Source organism: Rhinolophus ferrumequinum, chromosome 21 (genome assembly GCF_004115265.2).
Source record: "Rhinolophus ferrumequinum isolate MPI-CBG mRhiFer1 chromosome 21, mRhiFer1_v1.p, whole genome shotgun sequence".
Classification (NCBI taxonomy): domain Eukaryota; kingdom Metazoa; phylum Chordata; class Mammalia; order Chiroptera; family Rhinolophidae; genus Rhinolophus; species Rhinolophus ferrumequinum.
Genome location: NC_046304.1, coordinates 54,471,906 through 54,492,733, shown reverse-complemented (window position 1 = coordinate 54,492,733; position 20,828 = coordinate 54,471,906). Strand labels below are relative to the sequence as shown.

General features: G+C 62.4%; 2 protein-coding genes across 3 annotated transcripts; one reads left to right on the top strand and one right to left on the bottom strand.

The window, feature by feature from the left end:
* Nucleotides 1-2,020: 2,020 nt before the first annotated feature.
* On the top strand, nt 2,021-11,371 carry FAAP100 (FA core complex associated protein 100). Its single transcript, XM_033091369.1, has 10 exons — nt 2,021-2,287; nt 2,436-2,554; nt 3,276-4,210; nt 5,348-5,504; nt 6,282-7,054; nt 7,135-7,271; nt 8,435-8,551; nt 9,980-10,066; nt 10,473-10,610; nt 10,915-11,371. The coding sequence occupies exons 1-9, from the start codon at nt 2,123-2,125 to the stop codon at nt 10,602-10,604; spliced, it is 2,622 nt and encodes an 873-aa protein (XP_032947260.1). The 5' UTR covers nt 2,021-2,122; the 3' UTR covers nt 10,605-10,610; nt 10,915-11,371.
* A 3,241-nt stretch (nt 11,372-14,612) lies between these two features.
* Nucleotides 14,613-20,571, bottom strand: FSCN2 (fascin actin-bundling protein 2, retinal). Of its 2 annotated transcripts, XM_033089159.1 has the most exons (6): nt 19,342-20,571; nt 18,459-18,575; nt 15,828-15,984; nt 15,445-15,566; nt 14,959-15,126; nt 14,631-14,852 (listed from the first exon to the last, which is right to left on the bottom strand). In XM_033089159.1, exons 1-6 carry the CDS (start codon nt 20,165-20,167, stop codon nt 14,647-14,649), a joined length of 1,596 nt encoding a protein of 531 aa, XP_032945050.1. In that variant the 5' UTR covers nt 20,168-20,571; the 3' UTR covers nt 14,631-14,646. The 2 variants fall into 2 exon arrangements, with proteins under 2 accessions (XP_032945051.1, XP_032945050.1); XM_033089160.1 differs by lacking the exon at nt 18,459-18,575 and having other exon boundaries at nt 14,613-14,852.
* Nucleotides 20,572-20,828: the final 257 nt, after the last annotated feature.

The following is a 20,828-nucleotide window of genomic DNA, read 5'->3' as shown; positions in this document are numbered from 1 at the left end:
TCAGTGCTGTGAAGTGAGAAGGTGCTCAGACCTCCCGAAGAAGTCAAGCAAGTGGAGTGTACTGCTCGGAAATAGAACTCGGGGTCCCACCCCCCTTTGCCGATTAGCCCTGAAAATGGCCAGGAGGGTTGGAGCCTGTAGTTCACACTTGTGCCCTGGGTGGGAGTGGGGTGATAAAAGGAGCATGTCTTCATTTCCTAATTCCAAAGCCAAGTGGGAGCTGGTCTTCCTCATGCCCCTGGGACCCGCCCTGTCCCAGCACCTGGAAGCCTTTCCTGCCCAAAGGGCAGAAATGGGCCAACTACAAGTGCCACTCTCACATGTCCATCCCAGCACCCAGAGACGGTGGGACCGGCTGCTGCCCTGGGGGTGAGTGCCTGCCTCTATCTCAGCGAGGGAGGTTAGAATTTTTGCTACTGCTTTGTGTTTGGGCACGCACTCCAGCTTCCATGATGCCAGCTTAACGAGCCCAGAAAACATTTGGCAGCTAGGCCCCTTCCACATGCTATGGCTGGCATGCCCTCCATATGCCTCTCACTCACAGGTGTCTGGCCTTGGAGATTGTCCCATTGGCTTCTTAAAGGAGAGGGGTACTATTGACTCCCCATTCTGCAGGCACCTTTCAGGGGCACTGGAGATCTCCGAGTTTCTCATACAGAAGAGTGCTCTTGGCCCCTCTCTGGTCAGCACCTCTCCCAAGCCTTGGAGGACAAGGAAAGGGAGCAGACTGGTGGGGACAGAGATGTCACCCTGGCTCTGGTGATTGTCATTTTCTTTTATCGCACTCTCGCCCCAACCTAGAATTCCTCTGGCTTATCCCACTGTCCATTCAAATCAACACACCCAGGGACAGGACTGCTTGTGTGCAGGCATGGGGGGAGGGGACACAGGTTCATGTTTGGCTCAGCAGCTCATGGGGACCCATGCCTAGGCTCAGAGCCCCTGGCTATGGAAGTTAGGACTCCCTGTCGGACAAAAGCGTGGGTGACCCATGGCAGGTAAGCCTGTTAATTAGCCATTTATTCTATCTCGACTTCTCACTCTGGACCTATTTCCTCTGAAACCTGCTCAGTAAATAGGGCCCCTAGATTTGGGCTCATTCTCAGCCTGTTCCTTACCATTGGCCTATACCTTAGAGGAAATGTAAAACAAGCAATTCAGACTTGAAAAAGGACTCTGGAAAAGCTTTTATCAGACCTCTAAGCCTGGGCTCTAATTGCTGCCCGTTGCTTTATGCTTGTAGAGTCTGACCTCAGTTGTTACTTCCTATGTTAACTTGAGGGAGAGGTTCAGCAGGTCCTCAGGAAATACCAGGACCTGCACCTTCTCCAGGCCAACCTCTGCGCATTGCAGCTCCCTAAGTAAGACCAGTATTGTTAGAAGCCTAGAGGCGGGAGGGGGCCCCTGACAACCCAGTTCACTCCTAAATAGAAGAGAACTTAAACAGTTCTCCCTAGCACCCCAACTGCTTCCGTGCTGTAGAAAGGCAGAAGCTGGGTCCCCTCCCCTCCAATCAATCCTGCTTCATTTAAGGGTCCCCTGGACTCCCCAGCGTCCAGCCGCTCGCCGAAGCCCTAGAAAAATAGCTGTAGGAGCCACCGCCTGCTCCAAGGAGTTCTGCCAGCCTAGGGCCCCCGCCCCCGCCCTAGAGGAGCCCGCGTGCTGGCCCGGGGCAGCGCCGGCCCGGCTCTAGGGGAGCAGGACTCCGTACCGAACCAAAGGAGCCCCAAGGGCCCCACACGGGCGTGGGAGATGCTGTAGACCCGCAGGGCACACACCCCCCCCCCCGAAGGCGTCTCCGGCCACGCGGTGGTCAGGCCATTGGGCTTCCAGCGTTTGGCTTTAAACATGTTGGCCCTTTATTAAACCTCTTTGGGTCCACTAGCCTTATGGCAGCAGCGTGGCCTCCCAGCCACGCAGCCGAGACCCCACGATCGGGAGCGCGGCCGGGGGGCCGGGCAGCCAGGCCTCCCCCATTGCCCGCCGGGGCCCCGCCCCCGACACCATCGCTCTGCTTTACGGCGGTGGCCGCGCCACGACGTGGGCGGCCGTACAGCGCCCCGCACCCTCGCGGGGAGGCGGAGCGGCTTCTCCCACGCCCCCCTCGCGTCTGGCCCGCACCATGGCCGACCTCGCTGCGCGCGTCGACTACTTGGCGGGCTTCTGCTGCCCGCTCGGGGGCCTACCGGCGGGCAAGGCCCGCGTGCTGGGCCACGGGGTGGAGATCTTCCTGTCCACCGGGAGGGAGCTGGTCTACGTCTACGATCGCGAGGGGAGGCTGCTGACCGTGAGCGCCGGGGGCCGGGGTGCCGAGGGCCTGCTCGGGGCGGGGCGGCTGGGGAGAGGCGGGGCTCCGGATCATTCCGAGGGGCCCGCGCGTTCGAGGCGTTCGTTTGGACATCGTCTGTGCCGTTCTCTGCCTCCCCGACGTCCAGGCGGTGTACAAGTTTCCTGGTCAGGTGTGGCACTTGGAGGCTCTGGCCCTGCGCAGGGCGCTCTACGTCCTGTGCGCCCGGACGGGCATCTATTGCTTGTCTTTGGACCAAGCGAGCAAGTAAGGAGGGGTCGCTGGGCGGCACCGCGTGGGGCGGGTCTAAACTGCGGCCCTGCCCTCAGACACCGCCCTGTGGCCTGTACAGCCCGCTTGCCCCTGGATTGGGGTCAGAACGAGCCCTCACCAGCCCTCTCATGGTCCTCCGTCTGGGTGCCCCCACCCCCCAGCACCTGCGTTCTCTGACAAGCTGCTGCTCGCAGAGAATCCTTAGTAGACGGGCTGCAGACTGCTGAGTCTGCAGCCAGGAGCAGGACCTGATTTCTTGGCCTTTGTGGGCTTGTGTCCTCTGGGTTTCTGTGATCCCCGAGTCAGTGGGTAGGGGAGATCCATGTTAAGGAGCCAGGCCCCTCGAGTGCCAGAGCAGAGCCTGGGCGTGGGCGCCTGCTCACTGCAGGCTTAGGACATAGAAAGATAGTAGGTGCGGTGCACACATGAGGCCTCGGGGTCTTACAGGTCTGCAGTGAGTTTCCCGGCGGAACACCTTGTGTGTGTGTGTCCCTGGGTGACCAGTGCTGAGCCCACCAGTCCATGGGGCCACTGGGAGCGCTGTGGTTGGCCACGTGCTCCCTGCTGAGCCTCCCCCACACTGTTGAAGGACTGTGACGGCCATTGAGGCCATTGAGACCGCTCCCTGTGAAGGGTCCAGAGCCAGCGTGCTCAGTGGCAGGTTGTTATGGCAGCGTCTGAATATTGTGACTGACAGTTCCCTGTGTTCTCAAAGGTCTGTGAACCAGAATGGTGGGACTGATGAAGAGAGGGAGCCCCCTTATCCTGTGATCCCCGTGGACCCAGACACCTGTGTCCTTCCTGACGCCACACTGTGTGCTTTCACTGTGCTGGACTCCGTGCTCGTCACACTGGCGCAGGGCCCCACCCAGTGGAAGGTGCAGCTGTTCGAGTGTCCCTGTCCAGGGGAGGACCCCAGGCCCAGAGGCCTCATCGGTGAGGTGGAGTTGTCCACCTACACCCCCCAAGCTGGGAGCCCAGGGCAGCCTGGGGCCCCCCGCTTCCCCCCAGTCCTGTGCTGTGTGTCACCCCCAGGCTCTGGGGCCCTGCACGGACCCTTTCGGGGTCCTGGGGGCTTCACACTGGAGGGGGCCCTCTTTGGGCTACTCTTTGGAGCTGACCCCTCCCTCCTGGAATCACCTGTGATCGTCTGTGGTCTACCCGATGGCCAGCTCTGCTCTGTGGTCCTGAAGACCCTGGTCACCTCTCAGTCAGCCCCTGGTGACCCGAAGGCCCTTGTCAAGATCCTCCATCACCTGGAGGAGCCCGTCATCTTCATCGGGGCCTTGAGGACAGAGCCACTGGCTGAGGATGTGGAGGACCCGTACTCTGACTGCCTGGTGGCGCTTGGTCACCATGGCCGGACACTGGCCATCAAGGCCAGCTGTAACGAGGCAGGGAACCTGGTGCCAGAGCTCCGGGAGTACTGCCTGCCAGGGCCCGTGCTCTGTGCAGCATGCTGCAGGGACGGCCGTGTATACCACAGCACCCCCTCCAACCTCTGTGTGGTGGACCTGGCTCAGGGAGGTGCCCACAAGGACCCCATGCAGCCCGACGGGGGCCCACGAGGCCTGCCCTCTCTGCTGTGTCCAGCCAGCTTAAGTGTCTGCAGTGTCGTCACTCTCTGTGTGTCATCTAGCATGGCTGAAGGTATGAGCCACTGTTTAAACCTGAAAATCCAAAGCCTTGGGGCCGGGTGGATTGCCCCCAGCCCCTGGTCAGTCTTCTCCTCAGTGAACTGGCCTGTCCCTGCCTCATTCCTGTCTCCATAAGCCTGACAGGGTAGGCTTATCCTCACCTGGCATAGCCTTGTGGTTGACAGTCATTGTCATGGGCTCAGGGAGTGCCTGACTGTCCTGTGGGTTTAGGAGCAGGTGTGCTACTCTGCCTGAGTGGGGTCTGCACCTGGGTAACCAGAGAAAGTAGCTTCCCATGACGCTGTTACGTTGCAGGTAGTTCAGGGGAGAACCAAGGGGTTTAGGTCAAGCCTTTACACTTCTTCTGAAGACCAGCAAACATCTGCCCCACTCACCATGTGTCCTGCTAATGTGCCCACTCTGCACTGGTGGTGGGTGGCATCCAGGAGCTGATGGTGTGTTTTCCTGGATAGAGCCACAGAGGGTTTTAGCTGTGTTTGCCCAATGTTAGGGGAAAAGGGACAGAGCCACCCACCCCTAGGACACATTCATCTTAAGACAGCCCATGAGTCATCACAGGGCCTGCCTTGGACAGTTCTCAATGTGAAAGAAATGCTCAGAGGGGAGAGGGCCCTGGGGATGGCAGGGTGTGGGAAGATGCATGGGAGGGGCCTCCCTGTCCAGCTGCCCCACCTCTGGGTGGGGCTCAGCCTCAGTGGGATTGGGGTTGGGGGACAAACAGATAAGCCTGTTTCCTGGGGGCCCCAGGAATGGGGAGCCCCAGAGACGAAGGGCTTCCAGGACAGCCCAGCTAGAGCGACACCAGAGTAAGGGGCCCGCACGGCTTTGTCTCATCTGGCTGACACGGTGCCCCCACACAGGTCCTTGTATGGCCCCTTTTAGACCCGTCCATGTAAAATGTGCCACTGGTGCCACATCTGCTGTGCTAATGTCCCCTCTCAGGTGTGCATAAGGTGAGCAGGGGCAGCTCCACCAGCCCCTGGTGCACGTCCCGGGCTCTCCCGACCGTCCTCAGGGCCTCTCTCTTGGGTGCTGGTTTTCCGCCAGCACTTGTCTTGAGTCCAGGGGCAGCTGCTGGGGTAGTGGTCCTCCCTCCCATTGACTGGTCCCCGCCCATGTCCATTTTCAGGTGGTGTTGAGCTCCTGGCGTTGTCTGCCAAAGGCCGCTTAATGACCTGCAGCCTGGACCTGGGCTCTGAGACACCTCGCCCCACCAGAGTGACCGCAGCGAACGCTGGCCGCAAAATTAAGGAGCTGCTCTGTGGAATTGGCACGGTCTCCGAGAGGTGAGCAGGGGGCCGCGTCCCCGGTAGATGATGTCCTGGGTGGAAACCGTGGGGCAGTGGTCCAGGCCAGCTGTGCGACTTTGCCTCTGGCCACCAGCAGAGCCCCAGCCTCAGATTGCCTGGCAAAAGGCAGCACTAAAGTCTGGCTGCCTCGGAAGATAGAAGGGGCACCCACTGTCTTCTCAGACCGCCCCCCACCTTTTCCTCGGGGACTCCTCCCCTCGGAGGCCTCTTCCCTGCTCTCAGCGAGGGGGCCAGCGGCCCCTTCCTCTGACCCATTCAGAGAGCAGGCTTCTCCCAGCCCTCACCTGCCCTCCCGTGGCCCCGTGTGAGCGTCCACAGGCCCTAGACTCCTGTACGTCAGGCCCAGTTCTGTAGTGCCATCCTCCAGGCCGTCACGGTGGCTGCAGAGAAGTGAAGGGACCAACTCAGAACATGGAGAGCAAGTGGGGAAGGCCAGCCCGGCCCTGGGCACCATGTGGACCCTGGGGCTGTGGTGGGGACCGCCTCCATGAGCCCCGCGGGCCAGGCCCGGCCCACCATGCACAGGCCTGTCCAGCTCCATCCTCCCTCCTCCTGCTGTGCAGGCGGAGGGATTGGGTCAGAGGTGGGGGCAACATGGGCGACACAGGGAGCTCCCCGAGGCGGGGGCTGGCTCCTCACTTACTGTTTGTCGAGGAGCAAAGTTGTGGTCCCTCCTGACCCTGGGAATGGGGGACCTGCCACCCGCCATCTTGACCTTCGCTCCTTCCTGGGTGCCACGTCTGCTCTTCCTAGAGTATCTTCTCTGAAGAAGGCGGTTGACCAGCGGAACAGGGCCCTGACGTGTCTCAACGAAGCCATGCATGTGGGCTGTGCCCTGCTGTCCCCCCAGGAGGGCCCCCGGCCCATCTCGTGCTCCATCACCACCTCCTGGCTCCGCCTAGGGCTGCGTGACCTGCTCACCGCCAACTGCCTGCTGGACAACAGCAGTGGCTTCCGCCTGGACCGGGGCTGGACTTTGTGTATCCAGGTGCTCTCCAGCCCCCACGCCTCAGAGCTGGACTCGGCCAGCCCGGCTGTGACCTATACCATGCCCATGGACCGGCTCGGTCCCGGTGGTCGGCAGGAGGTGACACTAACCCTGGGCCCTGGCGAGGACGGCGTGCTCAACCTGCCCGTGACTGTGTCCTGCGCACTCTTCTACAACCTCAGGGAGGTTGTAGGCGGGGCCCTGGCCCCCTCTGACTCTTTCAAGGACACCTCCTTGGATGAGTGCCCCCCAGACGTCCTGCCCGGGCAGGAGGGCATCTGCCTGCCCCTGAGCGAGCACATGGTGGACATGCTGCACGGCCTGCGCTTCTCCGGCCTGTCCGTGCCCCATACGCAGGCCCCCGGCCCTCTCGGCCCTGCCAGCCACCCTGTGAACACCTTCCTGGCAACTTGCCGCAGGCTAGACAGTGAGCAGGCAGAACCCACGTCCCTGCGGGCCAAGCACCTGCCCCCGGCAGTGGCTGCAATCAGGGTGTCGGCAGAGCTGCTCAGGGCCGCCTTGGGGGACAGTTACTCAGGTTGGTGGCACTGACTGGCTTCGCTCTGGCCGTGGGGCCCTGAGGTCGTCAAGCCCATGGCCTGTACCTGTCTCCTTCAGGCGTGTCCCTGTGCTGTGCCACCCTTCAGTGGCTCCTCGCCGAGAATGCCACCGCAGATGTCGTGAGGGCTCAAGCACTGTCCTCTGTCCAGGGAGTGGCCCCAGATGGCACTGACGTCCAACTCACCGTCCATGAGGCAAGCAGGGGGTTGGGTGTCCTGTCTGGGGAAGTCGACCTCAGTGCCAGCGGTTCTCAGTGGGGTCCCTGAGCCAGCAGTGTCTCTGGGTGGCTTGGTGGGACACCCTCCAGAGGGTCAGGACGGCGCCTGGCTCTGAGAGGCATGGCTGTGCTAGGGCGGGTCCCCAGTGAGGACCAGGCAGCCGTGCACTGCTCTGCATGTGTGGCCCCACCCCAGCACTGCTGAAACAGCCGGTCCCCCAGGGCTCCCAGCACTGCCCAGGCTTGCCTTGTGTCCCCAGGAATGGCCCCTGCCACATGAGCACCAGCCACTCACCCCTAGACCACCAGGGGGCAGCCAGGTCCCCAGCCCCTCCCTCTTGCACACTTTCCTCTCTCAGACCCTCCTGACAGCCGGCCCAGGGTCACATCCACAGACCCTTAGGTTCCAGTGTTAGAGGCTGTCACAGAGCCCAGGCCGGAACATACATCCCGGAGGGTGGTGGATAGAGGCTGTCTTGGGCTCAGGGAGCTGGCCGCTGCCCACACATAGCCCTTTCCGGTCAGGCCAAGACCAGGCTGGTGTCAGGGTTGGGGAGTCCCTGGGCCCTGATTCTGAGGCCTGGTGGTGGCTGTGTATGTGGGAAGGGGGCAGGGCCCTTAGCCCTGTGGGTGCCCAGCACATTCCACGGATGCCAGAGAAAGCTGCAAGTCCCAGCGTCCTTCCCCGAGTCCCCAGGCCCCCAGGGTCCTGCCTTGTGCTCTGGGTGGAGAGCGAGCCCACTTCCCTGGCCCTCAGCCTGTCCTTGCCAGTCTTCAGCTCACTGCAGTCAAAACCTCTGAAGGTCACTGATCTCTGACGTTGACCATCCAGCCCACTCCCTGTTTTCATGCCTGAAACCTTGACCCTGCTGTCAGGTGACCTGGATCGTCCAGTGTGGGCTGTCCACAGCGGTACGGTCACAGCAGTCACCTTTTTCTCGACGGGGGGCCACGGGTCTGGCTCCCGAGGGAGCAGGTTTACTGTTGGTCAACTGGCTGGTTCTCCAGGTGGGAGTTGAGGTCGGGTGGGGAGACCGGGCCTGGGCACCCTGGCTGCCCACGACAATGTAGAGGGCAGCTGAGGCCGGGGAGCTAGGGCCCCAGGGCTGAGGGTGGACACGAGCTCCTCGTGTATGGCAGCTGGCCGTGACCGACCTGTGCCCAGAGGGGCCCGTCCAGGCCGTGGAGATCCAGGTGGAGAGCCCCTCTCTGGCCAACATGTGCATGGCCCACCACGCTGTCATCAGACGCATGCAGGTACGTCAGCCCACCGGCCTGCGGGGCGACCTCTACGAGCTGGTGGGACAGGACCTTGGGGGTCTGTGTCTCCTTGCGTGGGGGTTACGGGCCAGTCTCCCCACTTCTTTCTGCTTCCAAATGCATGTGTCCTACAGGTAAGCTGGGGGGTGGGGGTTTGCTGCTTACCCTCCTGGCAGCAGCTCCCCGGGTGGGTGCGCAGAGCCCTCGCAGTTGACAGATTAAAGATTAAAGGGAGCCGTCACCACTTGTCACCTGCCGTGGTCACCTGGAGGTTTCTGCACTTGGCTGGGTTAGCGGCCATGTGGAGAGGCCGTGCCGGAGGTCAGATGCCCAGGGCTCAGGTCCCGGGACGAGGTGTCGGCTTGTCTGAGCCTCCATGTCTTTGCCCAGAAAGTGGGAGTTGGCAGCCGCCCCCTGTGCAGCCCTGGGGCCCAGCCACCTCATGCGGGAGCAGGCTGCTGCAATCCCATGTGGGCGCTGGGGCCACGACTCCCGAGTCTGAGAAGGTCTTCACGTTCCAGAAGAAAGTGTTGTAGCCCATCTCCTCCCACACAGGGCTCTGGTGGCAGCACCAGCCGACTTGGACTTTTCCTAAGCGTGGTGTCTGTGTTAGCCTCCCCTGGGACTTAGCAGTGCACGTTTTCAGGCCCCCGCCCAGTCAGAACCAGAGAGCCTGCAGTCGGAGCTTTGACGAGCCTCTGAGGGCTGCTGCTCTGGACCCCGCTGCACCCAGGCAAGCCGGATGCCCAGCAGCAGGCCCGGCCAGCTCTGGAATCTAGCCCTGACCTTCGAATCTTCAGGATGGTCTCCAGGGCTGTGGTGCCGCCTGTCAGGGGCTCTGCCCGTCAGTGACACCGTCCTCAGACTGCTCACGTTCCATGCCGAGAGCTATCCAGCTCCCATGTTCCTCGGCCCAGTGGAGCCAAGCCGTCCCCGCACTGGGCCTCATGTGCAGGCCATCCCCAGACCCTGTGGTGCGTGGCAGCCACGAGGTGGACAGTCAGCTGCTCGGTTCTGGGACCCTGCCTGGTGTGCAGCATCCACCCCGGGCTGCCCCTCCTGTTGCCCCTCGCGGTCTCTGCGCTTGGCGCCAGTGGGGGCCTCGCTGTCTACACCTGTCCACACTGGATCTGAGCCTCGGGAGCCCACAGGACTGGAGCAGCTCAAGTGGGCTGAGGGAACATGCTGACCGGCTGGAGCAAGGCCTGAAGGCGGCTCAGGACGGGGGAGGGCGGGCAGTGGGGGGCAAGAACCGAGGTGGTCAGGCTGGGGCTGGTGTGTGCCTGCAGGTGCAGGTGAGGCCCTGAGGCATCTGGGGGGAAATAGGGATGAAGCGGGGAGACCAAAGGGGTGGGTGTAGGAGCGGGAAGGGGCCACCTGGCTCAGGAAGTGCACTCCCCAGCTACCTGCCCCGTGTCTCCCCAGAGGATGGTCCTGGAACAGGCTGCCCGGGGCTCCAACCCACCTGACGTCCGCATGCAGTATTTGCACCAGATCCAAGCCAACCACGAGGTGAGGCCCCAGACCTCCCACTAGCCTGGGCGGTGAGGACCGGCTCCAGCCAGGCTCCTGGGTCCCAGCTGGCAGGGCCCACTCAGTCCTCAGCACTGGGGTGGGAGGGGGCAGAGAGCGGGTGATGTCACTTCTCTCTCTGGCCCCGCTCCTACATGTTGGCTAGGACCCTTCTGTCACCTGGGGAGCAAGATCTCCCCTTCAGCCCGGCCACTCTTCCGTTCTGAGGGGCCTTCAGTGGCCAGGTAGGTGTCCCATGCTGTAAGGCCACAGATGTGTGTTTTTCCTGCACTGCCTACTATGTCTCAAGGAGGATTTGTGCATGACGGGTGTCCCCCAGAGGGACCCGGTGATGTGCCCAGTGGGAGGGTTAGGGACCTATCCACTGTCAGCTCCCCCCCTGCAGATGCTGCTGCGAGAGGTGCAGACGCTGCGTGACCGACTGTGCACGGAGGACGAAGCCCGCTCCTGTGCCACGGCCGAGAGGCTCCTGCAGGTGCACAGGGAGCTCCGCAGCCCCAGCCTCCTGCTGCTGTGACACCAGGTGGGCCTTCTGACAACTCAGTGCCTTCGTGCTTTTATGGAGAAAAATCCGGGACTCAAAAGGCAACTGACAGGCTTCAGAGCCCGGATGCAGTTGTAGGCTGGTTGTGGCAGCAGGGGGCTGGGGATGAGTTTCCTGGCGCTGCATGGCAGAACGCAGGGCACCTGGCCCCCATGTGGCCACCTGGCCGCCCTCATGGTGGTGTAGACTATAAAGCGAGTTTCAGGGCAGCCATCTGGGCCCTGCCCCACCCCCCCTGGGGTCACGGCCTGCACCCACATGGCTCCGTTCCCTTCCTCCACAGCTGCCCACAGCCTCCGCTCTGTTGCTGCTGTGTGGTCTCCCACCCAGTGCGCTCAGGTTGATTCAGCGATGTCCCCTCCACTGAGAAGCCTGGCCCAGAGCATGGGGTGCAGACCCCAGGGCAGGAGCGGTGTTGCCCCAGCGGCTTGCGAAGGTCATGGAGAGACACGGCTCAGGCCAGGACTTGGGGGGGTTTGGATCTGGCTGTTGCTGTTCCTGGAGGCACCTGCTCGGAGCGCCTCAGCCCTGCCTGCACTGCTGGGGTCACCAAGTGGGAGATGTACCCTGTAGCCAAAGCACAAAGACAAAGGGGGTGCTCCTGGGTGACACTTGGGCTGGGGCTACAGCATTTCCAGGGCCCTTCGGGGGTGGGCCCCACGGTGTTGGTCTTTTCCGTTTGCTGAGGTGACTCTTGGGTCTGAAGGCCCCTGCTGCCATGACAACTGACCCTTTCTGTTGAGCTGCCTCCAACTCTGCAGTTTTGTTACCCCTCCCCCTCGGTTGGGTGGCAGCTTTTACTTGAATTCCTGGGGGCCCCCCAGCTCTGTCCACTCCCCACTAAGTCTGGTGCCTCTGCACTGCCCAGGTGGGCCCTGCACTGGCCTCTGGAGCCCCCAGCTCACAGAGCGGTCCATGCAGCTCACCCATCGGGCCCTTTCGGTCATGAGGACCCCTCTCTGGAGGACCAAGGCCACCTTGTCACCCTCCACAAAGGAAGAAGAGCCAGCAGGGTTCTCCGAGTCAGGGTCTGGGAGAGTGGACGGTCACTGCATAGACCCTACACTGGGGGGTTCTCCAGGGCAGGAGGGAGGACATGCAGAGGGCCAGCCCACCCAGGACTGCCCTCATCTCGTGTTGGCTGGGAGCAGCTGTGACAGTGACCTCCATGTTGAGCAAGCGGGTTCCCCAGCCTGTGCTGGCCCAGTGGTCCCTCTGCAGCCTGGAGGTAGGCTCCAGCCCGGCCTGGGAAGGCTGTGCCCTCAGCAGCCTCATGCCCAGCTGTTCTCAAGGGTCACCCTTCTGTCACTTTCCTGAGTGCCATGGGGGTGGATGGAGTGACCAGGTCAGTCCACAGGTACCCTGAGACAGACCAGCCCTGTGGGAGTAGGCAGAGGACAACACTCAAAGGGCCCGTGCCTGCCACAGAGAAGGGTGACACGTCCCAGGCCCTGCCCCAGCACCCTCACTCTCCAGTACAAGCTGCACGGAGCCCAGAGCAGACCTGGATCTTTTGGTGGCCTGCAGGGCTCACCTACCCAGACCCCCGTGGATGCCAGCAGGTAGGGGACAGTGTCAGAACGGCTGCCGTCTGCCCTCTGCCATGCCCCCGCCAGCGTTTTCTTCGGCCCCGAGAACCTCATATCTGCAGGGGATGGCGGGCATCAGTGTGGTGTACGGAAGAGCAACACTGGGCCGTCTCCCCAGGTACCAGGGGGTCTCCTGGCCATCCCAGGTCCCCCCTGTGTAGCTCATGACACGGGGTGGTGGTCACAGAGCTAAGAGCTCTCCTAGCAAGCCTGCCACCTCTGCTGGGTCCTCAAGGAAAACACTTGAGACGTGAGCACCGCTCTGCTTGGGACCCAGTGGGAGCAGTGGGAAGGACCTCTCCTGCCTGCCTGCCGTGGCGCAGTGATACTGATTCAGGCAGTGTTGGGTGCACACCGGAGTGTCCCAAAAAGGAGAAAAACTACACATACACCTAAAAAGCAGAAGGGGGGGGTGTAAAACGGAGTAGTGGGGGAACCTGATATCTGAGAGGAGACAGGAAAGGAGGGACAGAACAAATGGGACAATAGGACACGAACCACAGGTGACACTCCTCAACCCAGCTGTGACACGTAGTGAGTGAGCTGAGTGAACACGCAAGACCCAACAGCAGCAAGGAAAGTACCCAAACACAGGTAGGTGTGGGATGGGTGCTTGGGGCCACACAGCCAGGAGAAGTGACATTCCACATTGAGCTGCTCAGGGAGCCGCCTGGGCCACAGACGTGTCCCAGGGGCCCTCATCGGCCTTTCTCAGCATCCCCTTGGCCAGAGTGGGCACCACACTGAACACCGCACACCCCTCTGCGGTTCCCTGCTGTGTATGAGGCCCCAGGCTGGCCACCACGGTGACATCCCCTGTACACAGTCCAAGCCACCTCAGCCACAGAGTGTCCATCCAGTCCCAGCCGGTGCCAGGGTGTCCTTACTGCCACCCCAGCTGGCCCCTTCCGAAGATCCCCAGGCACTGTTCCCTGCCTCCTCTCTCTGGTGGCTGCTTGGCTGAGGTCAGGGAAAGTGAGACCCCTCCCTGACACCGTGCAGGGTCAGGGAACCGAGGCCTGCTGCTGCTGCCTTAGGCTCAGCACACTGGCGCGTGTGCCCCCAATACTTCTGTTCCAGACGCCACCAGGGGGCAGCTCAGAGCCGCCTCCTGTCCCCTCCTGCCTGGCCTGGGGATCCAGCGTCTGTTCACAGGGTTAGCTAGTGCCAGCCCATACAAACCTCCGCCTTTCTTTGTCCTTTAGGTGCAGGGAGGGCAGTGAGGTCCCTGGAGAGGGGCTACACGGAGGCTTGGGAGGTTGTGCTAGCGGGTCCTCCCCACCCCCAGAACGCCTCTCATCCATTTCCTCAACCTGACATCTGATCTTCCTGAACCCATACGGCACCCCCTCCCTGCTGCCCTCCTTTCTTAAAGTGCCCCATTCCCACTGACCCGCTCAGGACTCACTGGAGGGGGGTCTTCAGGCCCCAAGCAAGGGCTAGGGCTGCCCCTGGGTGGGGAGAGGGCTTGGGCCTAGGGGAAGGGCAGCGAAGGTGTCATCTTTGGGTGAGGTCATCCTCCCTCTGGGCTCCAGGCTTTCCCTCAGGCTGCCTCCTACCTGCGCCCCCCCCCAGTCCCCCATAACCCCATCTTCAAGATCCTGACCAATCGCAGGGGGCATGACTTCCACCCTGCCCCCACCTTGGAAGGCACAGGTCACCCAGCCCATCCAAGGGGCCTTGGCCTAAGTCGGGGTCCTTGTGGGCTGAGTGGGGAGACACGTGGTGAACCACGGGCCTTGTCCCATCATTCACCCTGGCCATAGGGTGGCCAGCCTGCTTGGGGCAGGGCAGGTGAGGATCTCTGTATGCAAGTTGGGGGGAGAGGTTGGCCTGTGAGCCCCCTTCCTGGGCTCAGTGTGGCTGGGTGGCGGAAGCTAAGAAGGCCCCTGTGGTTGACCATCCGGACCCTGTTGGGGAGGGTGGGGGTCGCTTTTCCATCATGCCTCTTGGGGGTTTCCTAAGACCCTGAACCTGAGGAGAGGCGCAGTGATGCTCCATGGAGACACGCTGACCCCAAAGACCCTCTAACAGGCTTGCCTTGCACCCATGCTGGGTAGAGAGGCACTGTGTGGGAGACAGGACAGGAGACCCAGGGCTGTGGTTGTGCAGGATGGGGGTGGGGGGCGCGTTAATCGGCTGGCCCCTCCTCCTGGACAAGGCCCCCAACCCTGGGTTTCCCGGTGCGTGACGGATAGAGAGGTCGAGAAAGCATCGCAGGAACCCCGGGGCTGACCCGGGAGGGCTGCCGCGGGCGGGACGCGCGTCCAGGCTCTGAGCTGAGCGACGAGGCCCATCCCCCCGCTCGCAGAGCCAGCCTGCGCGGCCCCAGGTGCAGACCCTTCGCGCCCGCCCCGAACGGCGCCACCGAGCCCGCCAGCCGCTGCGACTCAGACACGGTTTAATGGGGACAACGGGCCGCGTGCTCAGTACTCCCAGAGCGCGACCCCGGCGGGTGCGTCCGCATCCGCGCGCAGCAGCCCCGAGGCGCCGCCGCGCAGGTACTTGCCGCTCCGGGCGCGGATGGCCACGCGGCCGCGCTCGCGGAACTCGAAGAGGAAGTCCTCGGCGCGCTCGCCGTCGCTGCATACACTGCCGTGGCTGCCGGTGTGCCAGAACCCGCCGCCGCGGCCTGGGGGGACCAGAGGGCGTCGGCGGGGGCGCTGCTCCCGGCCCCGGCCCCCCACCTCGCCACCCCGCCGCGCCCCCGCTCGCTCCGGGCCCCACGCCGCTCGCACCTCGGATCTGGTAGGCGCCGTCGCTGAAGCTCAGATGGAAGACGTCGTAGACCGAGCGGTTGGTGTCTAGCTGATTGGAGCCGCGGCGGTGGCACACGAAGCCGTCCAGGCCGCGCAGCACCAGGATGGGCCGGTTAATGAGCTTGAGGATGAACTCCTCGTCCTGGCCTGCGGGGAGAGCCTTCCCTGTCCAGGCCGGTGGGGCGTAACCCGGCCTGCCCTGAGAGGGCTGTGCGGACTCGGACGGGCAAGGGTCCTGCCGCTGCGAGCCCGGGCTCACAGAGATGCAGTGGACATAAGGGCTCTCTGGGATCTAACTGCTCCCCTGATGTCAACAGTGATGACCTTGACCAGCAAGTGTGGCCACTGCCAGGGCAGCAGCACTTCCACGGCGCGGGAGGGGTGGGGGGACACTGATGGACACGGTCTCTGAGCAGGTGCTGCCCCTGGACAGAGGGCCCAGCTGGCCAGGTGGGGAGTGCTCACCCACGAAATCACTGATGGCCGCCAGCTGCCCGTTCTTCTTCATGCACACGTAGCGCCCGTTACTGGCCTTGAGGGCCACCCGCCGGCCACGCCACTCCATCTCAAACATGGTTGTAGCAGAACTGGAGGGGCAGGGCGAGGTCCTTTCAGAGCAGCAGGACGTGGGGGCTCAGGGCCAGGGCTTCCCACCCCTTCAGGGCCAGTACCACCCCCCCAAGGACACACCCACCACCTTTAAGAGCTGTCCCCCACCCCAGTGGGGATTCTCTCCTGGCTGGGCTGCTACAATGTCCTTGTGGTTGAGGTAGGGGGGTGATGGTGGCAGGTGATGGTGGCGAAGCTGGAAGTGAAGGTGGGGATGGAGGCAGCGATGGTGCACTCACACTTGTGTGGCTGTGGCCTGGATGCCCCCGTGGGTGACCAGGGTCCAGTAGCCCCCAGTGCTGGAGTAGAAGGTGCACTTCCTTGTCTCCCGGTCAATTTGCATCAGGAAGGTCTCATGATCCAGTTCTTCATCTTGGTTGGCTGAGACATTGACCCCTGGAGGGAGGAGATGGGAAGCCCCTCACGCCTCTCCCTGGGTGGGTGGGGAGCAGAGGGATGGGGAAGCATGCTCTTGGGGCAACCCCAAAGCCGGAGGGGGTCTCATCTAGAACCTGAGAAGATTTGGAAGGCATTTTTCAGGGTCTGGGAGCTCTGCCCCCAGGCCATGTGGGCACATGGATCCACACATGCTGCTCCCTAAAGGCCCTGCCCAGCTCACACCACAGCCCAGGAGCCAGGCCCTTCTGTGCCAGCAAATCCCCTGCCTCCATTAATCGGCAGTTAATCTGCTGGCTCCGCTCTCGACCTGGCACTTCCCCCGCCTTTATTTATAACTCACTCCTAAGCCACTGTGTGGGCACAGTGGGGTCCCTTCCCCAGTGCTATGGCCTGGGACATACCCAAGGCCTGGGTCCACTCCCGGGCACTGCGCAGGGGCTAGCCCCCGGTCAGCAACCCGTCCCTGCACTCACATGTGAGGGGTTTCCCAGGAGCCCTGGGGGAGGGACTGGGGGCATCTATGCTGAGGGTGGGGGGCAGCGCGCAGGCACTGGAGCCTCCCCAGTATCTTCCCATAAACCGAGTCTCTCTTTCCTTGGCAACTGGCCAGTCCGATTGGTGTGGCAGATCACAAAGTTCCCCACAAGCTCTAGCATGTCCGGGAGGGGTGATGGCAGAGCACCCTCAGGGCCTGAGGGTCGGGGCCACATCCTGTCCAACCCTCCCTAGAAAGGAAGGGCAGGCACCCAGCAGGGCTGGCACTGGAGAGCCTGGGGCCTCCCACCCCCCACCGGCTCCCAAAGGCCGCTCCCTCCAGAATCCCCAGGCTGGGCTTCCCTCTCATGCGGGTCACTGCTCAGAGGCAAAGAAGGTGGCCTGGCATTTTCACGGCCATCCCCACCGTCCGTCAGCATTCCTGAACTAAGTGAGCACCTGCTGCCCTGGGCCCGCAGTCTGACAGCACAGAAAACGGCCCTTCCCTCCTGGCACCCATCGTCTGCAGGGAGCAGCAGATGACAAAACGGTGTGTCCACTGCCCAAGAACACTGTGGGCCTTGGTCGGGGACAGCCTCACCAGCCTCACGGGAAGGTGACACTGAAGCACACCTGAGGGGACGAGGGAGCCATCGCACAGGTGGCAAGGCAGGAGCAAGACCAGGGGTCCTGAGGCCGGGGCCGCATGCCTCTGCCGCCATCTCCAAGGCCAACCCTGGTGGTGTCCCCAGTGAGCCCACACACACTCCCTCCAGACAGGAGGTGTTCCAGGGGGCTCCATCTCACGCAGCCATCTGCTTCTGGGTCCCTGACCTGAGGTGGGAGAGGCTGGAGTCCTGGTTGGTGCCAATCCCCAGGAGGGATTGGTTGAGAGGTGGGTATGTGAGCACCAAAGGGTGTCTCTGGGTATTTATGGAAGAACCTTCCTTACTCCCATGAAGACACGAGAAGAGCCAGAGCCCCTCTTTCCTCTGGACTTTGTCCATCTGAACGTGAGTCCTAGGATAGCAGTGACCACCATGAGGGCACTGGCTTGAGGTCAGACCAGTCCTAGGACAGTGGTTCCACAAGGAGGAATGAACAGAAGACTTTGGTGACACCACTGAGCTGGTAATGCTGTCCTGCCTGGGACCCCAGCAATCCCGTGCCTCCAGACTCCCCTTTATAAGATAAGTAATGTCCTTGTGGCTTTTGACAGTTTGCAGCCATTCTTTGTTATTGCAGCAAAAATCGCTGCCTGTGGCGGGGCCGTCAGCACCACCATGTCAGTGAAGACCGGCAGCGAGGGTGGCAGAAACAAGCAGAGGCTGGCTGATGGAGGCAGGAAGAAAAGGTGTCAGGAGGAGAAAGCAGACCAGCCAGGTGCTCACAGACACCCCAGGCGACTGGAGACGGGTTTAGGGGTTGCCTGGCAGGGAAGATGACCGAGATCAAGGCTGCTCCTCTACAGAACCCACTGCTCCAGCTGCCTTTGATCTAGGGGCACCACCAGCCCTGGACGAAGTGCCACGTCCTGCTTCCTCACACGCTGCTTGCCCATCCTACATCAGAACACCTGGGGTCACATGCCCTCAGGCTTATTGCAAGGGAAGTGAGGAGACAAATGTGGGGTACCTTGGCTTCTATGGTGGGAGGTGGATCTGATTGTTAGTGGGGGATTCCCCCAAAAAAGGGATGGTGTCAGATTCAGGGTGGTCCAGAAAATGACAAATAGTCCATTCAGGCGCATCCCTCACCATCACCACCATCACTACCAAGAACACCAACACCAAAACCACCATCACCAAACCAACACCAACACTAGCAACACCATCACTACCAACACCAACACCTTCACTACCATCACCAAAACTACCACCATCACCAAAATACCACCATCACCATCACTACCAACACCACCATCAACAAAACACCACCACCACCAGAATCACTAGCAGAACCACCAGCACCGTCTCTGTCACCATAGCCACTCTTACCATCACCTCCAACAACCTTGCTCGCAAGCTGAACATGTCCTGCCTCTCCTTTGACACAGGAAGCTGTTTCACATCGTAGCCCACGTTTCACTGACAAGCCTTGGCCGAGGCCAGAAGCTAGTGTGGGAAGAACCAGGGCTGTTCATCCTCTGTTGTGCCCCAGGACCTGGCCACATGCCAGGACAAGTGCACAGGACATGTTTGTTGAATGCCCGCTCCTGCGCTGGACTGGCCTTGAGGACCTTGACTGCAGGCAGAGGCCCCTATAACCACATCTGGGCCACTCCTCCAAGGTTCTCATGACTGGGGATCTGCCATCTGGATTGGGGGTGGCAGTGTGCCAGGTCAGGGTATGCCCGGCCATTCTTCTTGCACAGAGACAAGAGCCCAAGTGGGTGGCAGCTGAGACTGCTGGCCTGGGTCCGGATAAGGACCCACGGGTCAGGCACACTGGGGTGTGGGGACCGTTGCTCTGCCCCACTCCACTCCTGCTGGCTCCTTGCCCTGCTCTTGGCACCTTCCCCAATGTCCTTTAAAGTTCAGAAAGTGGGGTGGTACAAGATAAGAGGTGGAGAGTGGGGAGCAGCCCAGTATGGGCAGGCCCTACCCTCCTGCCCTTCATAGTAGTGGGCCTGGGCCTTACTTATTGTCAGCTGGGCACTGCCCATGCTGCATTCAGTAGCTGCCCAGCTGTCCTGAGACAGATTCCTTTCTTCTAACACTGAAGCCAGCAGCCCTCAGTGGAGACCCCACACATGGTCCACGGCCCAGCCACTTGCGCTGTGTACGTCCACACACGTCTTCACCCACACGGATGCGATGCCACTCCCCCACGCGGCCCCACACTGAGGTCAGGCTGGCCGGCCCCATGCTCCCTCATTACCTTGCCGCACAGACACGTAGCGGTGGTTGGCGGCCACCATCACCACCTGTGGGTGACTCTCCTCCAGGTCAAACAGCTCGTCCTTGCTGGGCCGTGTGTTGCGACCAGCCCTGAGTGTGCCGGTGGGTCCCACGGGCGCCAGGTAGAGGCCATCGCAGTCCTTGAAGGCCAGTTTGCCTGCCTTGAACTCGAGTGTGTAGCGGGTGTGGGCCTCAGGCTCCCAGACCAGGCGGCCGTCACTGCGCAGGTAGCGGCTGTCACAGGACTTGAGGCAGTACTGCCGGTTCTGGAAGATAAGGGTGATGAGCGCGTCCACGCCCCACGGCGTGTTGCTGTCGGCCACGATCTCGTCCTCCTGCGGGCACAGGTGTGCATAGCGCCTCCGGCTCACGCTCAGCAGGTGGGCCTGTGGGTGGATGGCCAGGTGCACAGTCCACAGTTCAGCCGGAGAGATGGCGGTGGCGAAGCAAGACAGCCGGTCCTCAGTGCCACCAAAGAAGCGGCCGTGTGGCTCCGACTGCAGCACCCAACGCCCGTCGGGCTGCGGCAAGACCAGGAAGCGGCAGTCACGGCCCGGCCGCTCTGCCTCGCAGGCCACGCGCCCGTCTTCCTCGGCAGACAGGTAGCGACCCAGATGGCTGCTGCGGAACAGCACGGCGGTGCCCTGGCCCGGGTAGGGCTCCAGCACCCATATCTGCTTCCTCTTGAGGCTGGGAGCTGAGGCATTGACCTTGAAGCCGAAGCTCTCGGCCGTCAGGTACCGGTCAGTGTCATTGACGAGGCCAAACTGGATTTTCAGCACCTGGTGCAGGCCGTTGGTGGGCATCTTGGAGACAGGCCCAAGAGGGGCTCGGAAGCTCTCTGCGCGTTCACGGCCCCCAAGGTCCCCCAGAGGCCCAGCCCCCAGGCCCTGCCGGCGTCATGGACCCACTGCCCGCTCGGATGCCGCCTCTGACCAGTGGCCGCGGGCCCGAGCAGCTCTTACATGACCAGCAGGCAGGAGAGGGCGGGTGGGAGGCGGATCAGAGCTGTGCCGGCTTAGGGACAGTGGCTGCCTGTCCTTACCCCAGCTTGGATTTCAGCCACTCCTGGACTGCACCGGGCCGGACCCGGGGCCTCGGGGCTGGAGAGCGCCCCCACCGCAGACCTGACCTCTTCCTTGTGCTCGCCAGCGGCTGCTGCTGGGGCCCGCGGCTCGGGCCCTGTGCCCCGCCTTGTGGCTCCTGCACCTCTTGGGCTCTCTCCTTGCCCCACCCCAGCACCCCCAGACCCACTGCAGGGACTCGCCAGCCCAACCCAGATCTTTCCCGATGCAGAAAAGGCTGCCTGGTGGAAAGCTCACAGGGCAGCCGCAACCCGATCACAGCCCTCCACCCTCCGCAGCCGCCAGGTCCTCGGCCAGATCCAGTTACGGCTTCTATGATTCCTGCTGCCAGGAGCACGGCAAGGCCTCCCACCCGGGACGCCTGCAGCCTGTGTCATGAGCT

What these genes read in the sequence shown, in the direction of transcription:
- FAAP100 (XM_033091369.1), top strand. Translation starts at nt 2,123, where the DNA reads ATGGCCGACCTCGCTGCGCGCGTCGACTACTTGGCGGGCTTCTGCTGC. An exon ending in GTCATCTAGCATGGCTGAAG is followed by an intron (nt 4,211 to 5,347) that starts GTATGAGCCACT and finishes GTCCATTTTCAG; the next exon opens with GTGGTGTTGAGCTCCTGGCG. An exon ending in CTTGGGGGACAGTTACTCAG is followed by an intron (nt 7,055 to 7,134) that starts GTTGGTGGCACT and finishes TGTCTCCTTCAG; the next exon opens with GCGTGTCCCTGTGCTGTGCC.
- FSCN2 (XM_033089159.1), bottom strand. Translation starts at nt 20,167, where the DNA reads ATGCCCACCAACGGCCTGCACCAGGTGCTGAAAATCCAGTTTGGCCTC. An exon ending in CAAGGTTGTTGGAGGTGATG is followed by an intron (nt 15,985 to 18,458) that starts GTAAGAGTGGCT and finishes TCCTCCCTCCAG; the next exon opens with GGGTCAATGTCTCAGCCAAC. An exon ending in CAGGCCACAGCCACACAAGT is followed by an intron (nt 15,567 to 15,827) that starts GTGAGTGCACCA and finishes CTGCCCCTCCAG; the next exon opens with TTCTGCTACAACCATGTTTG.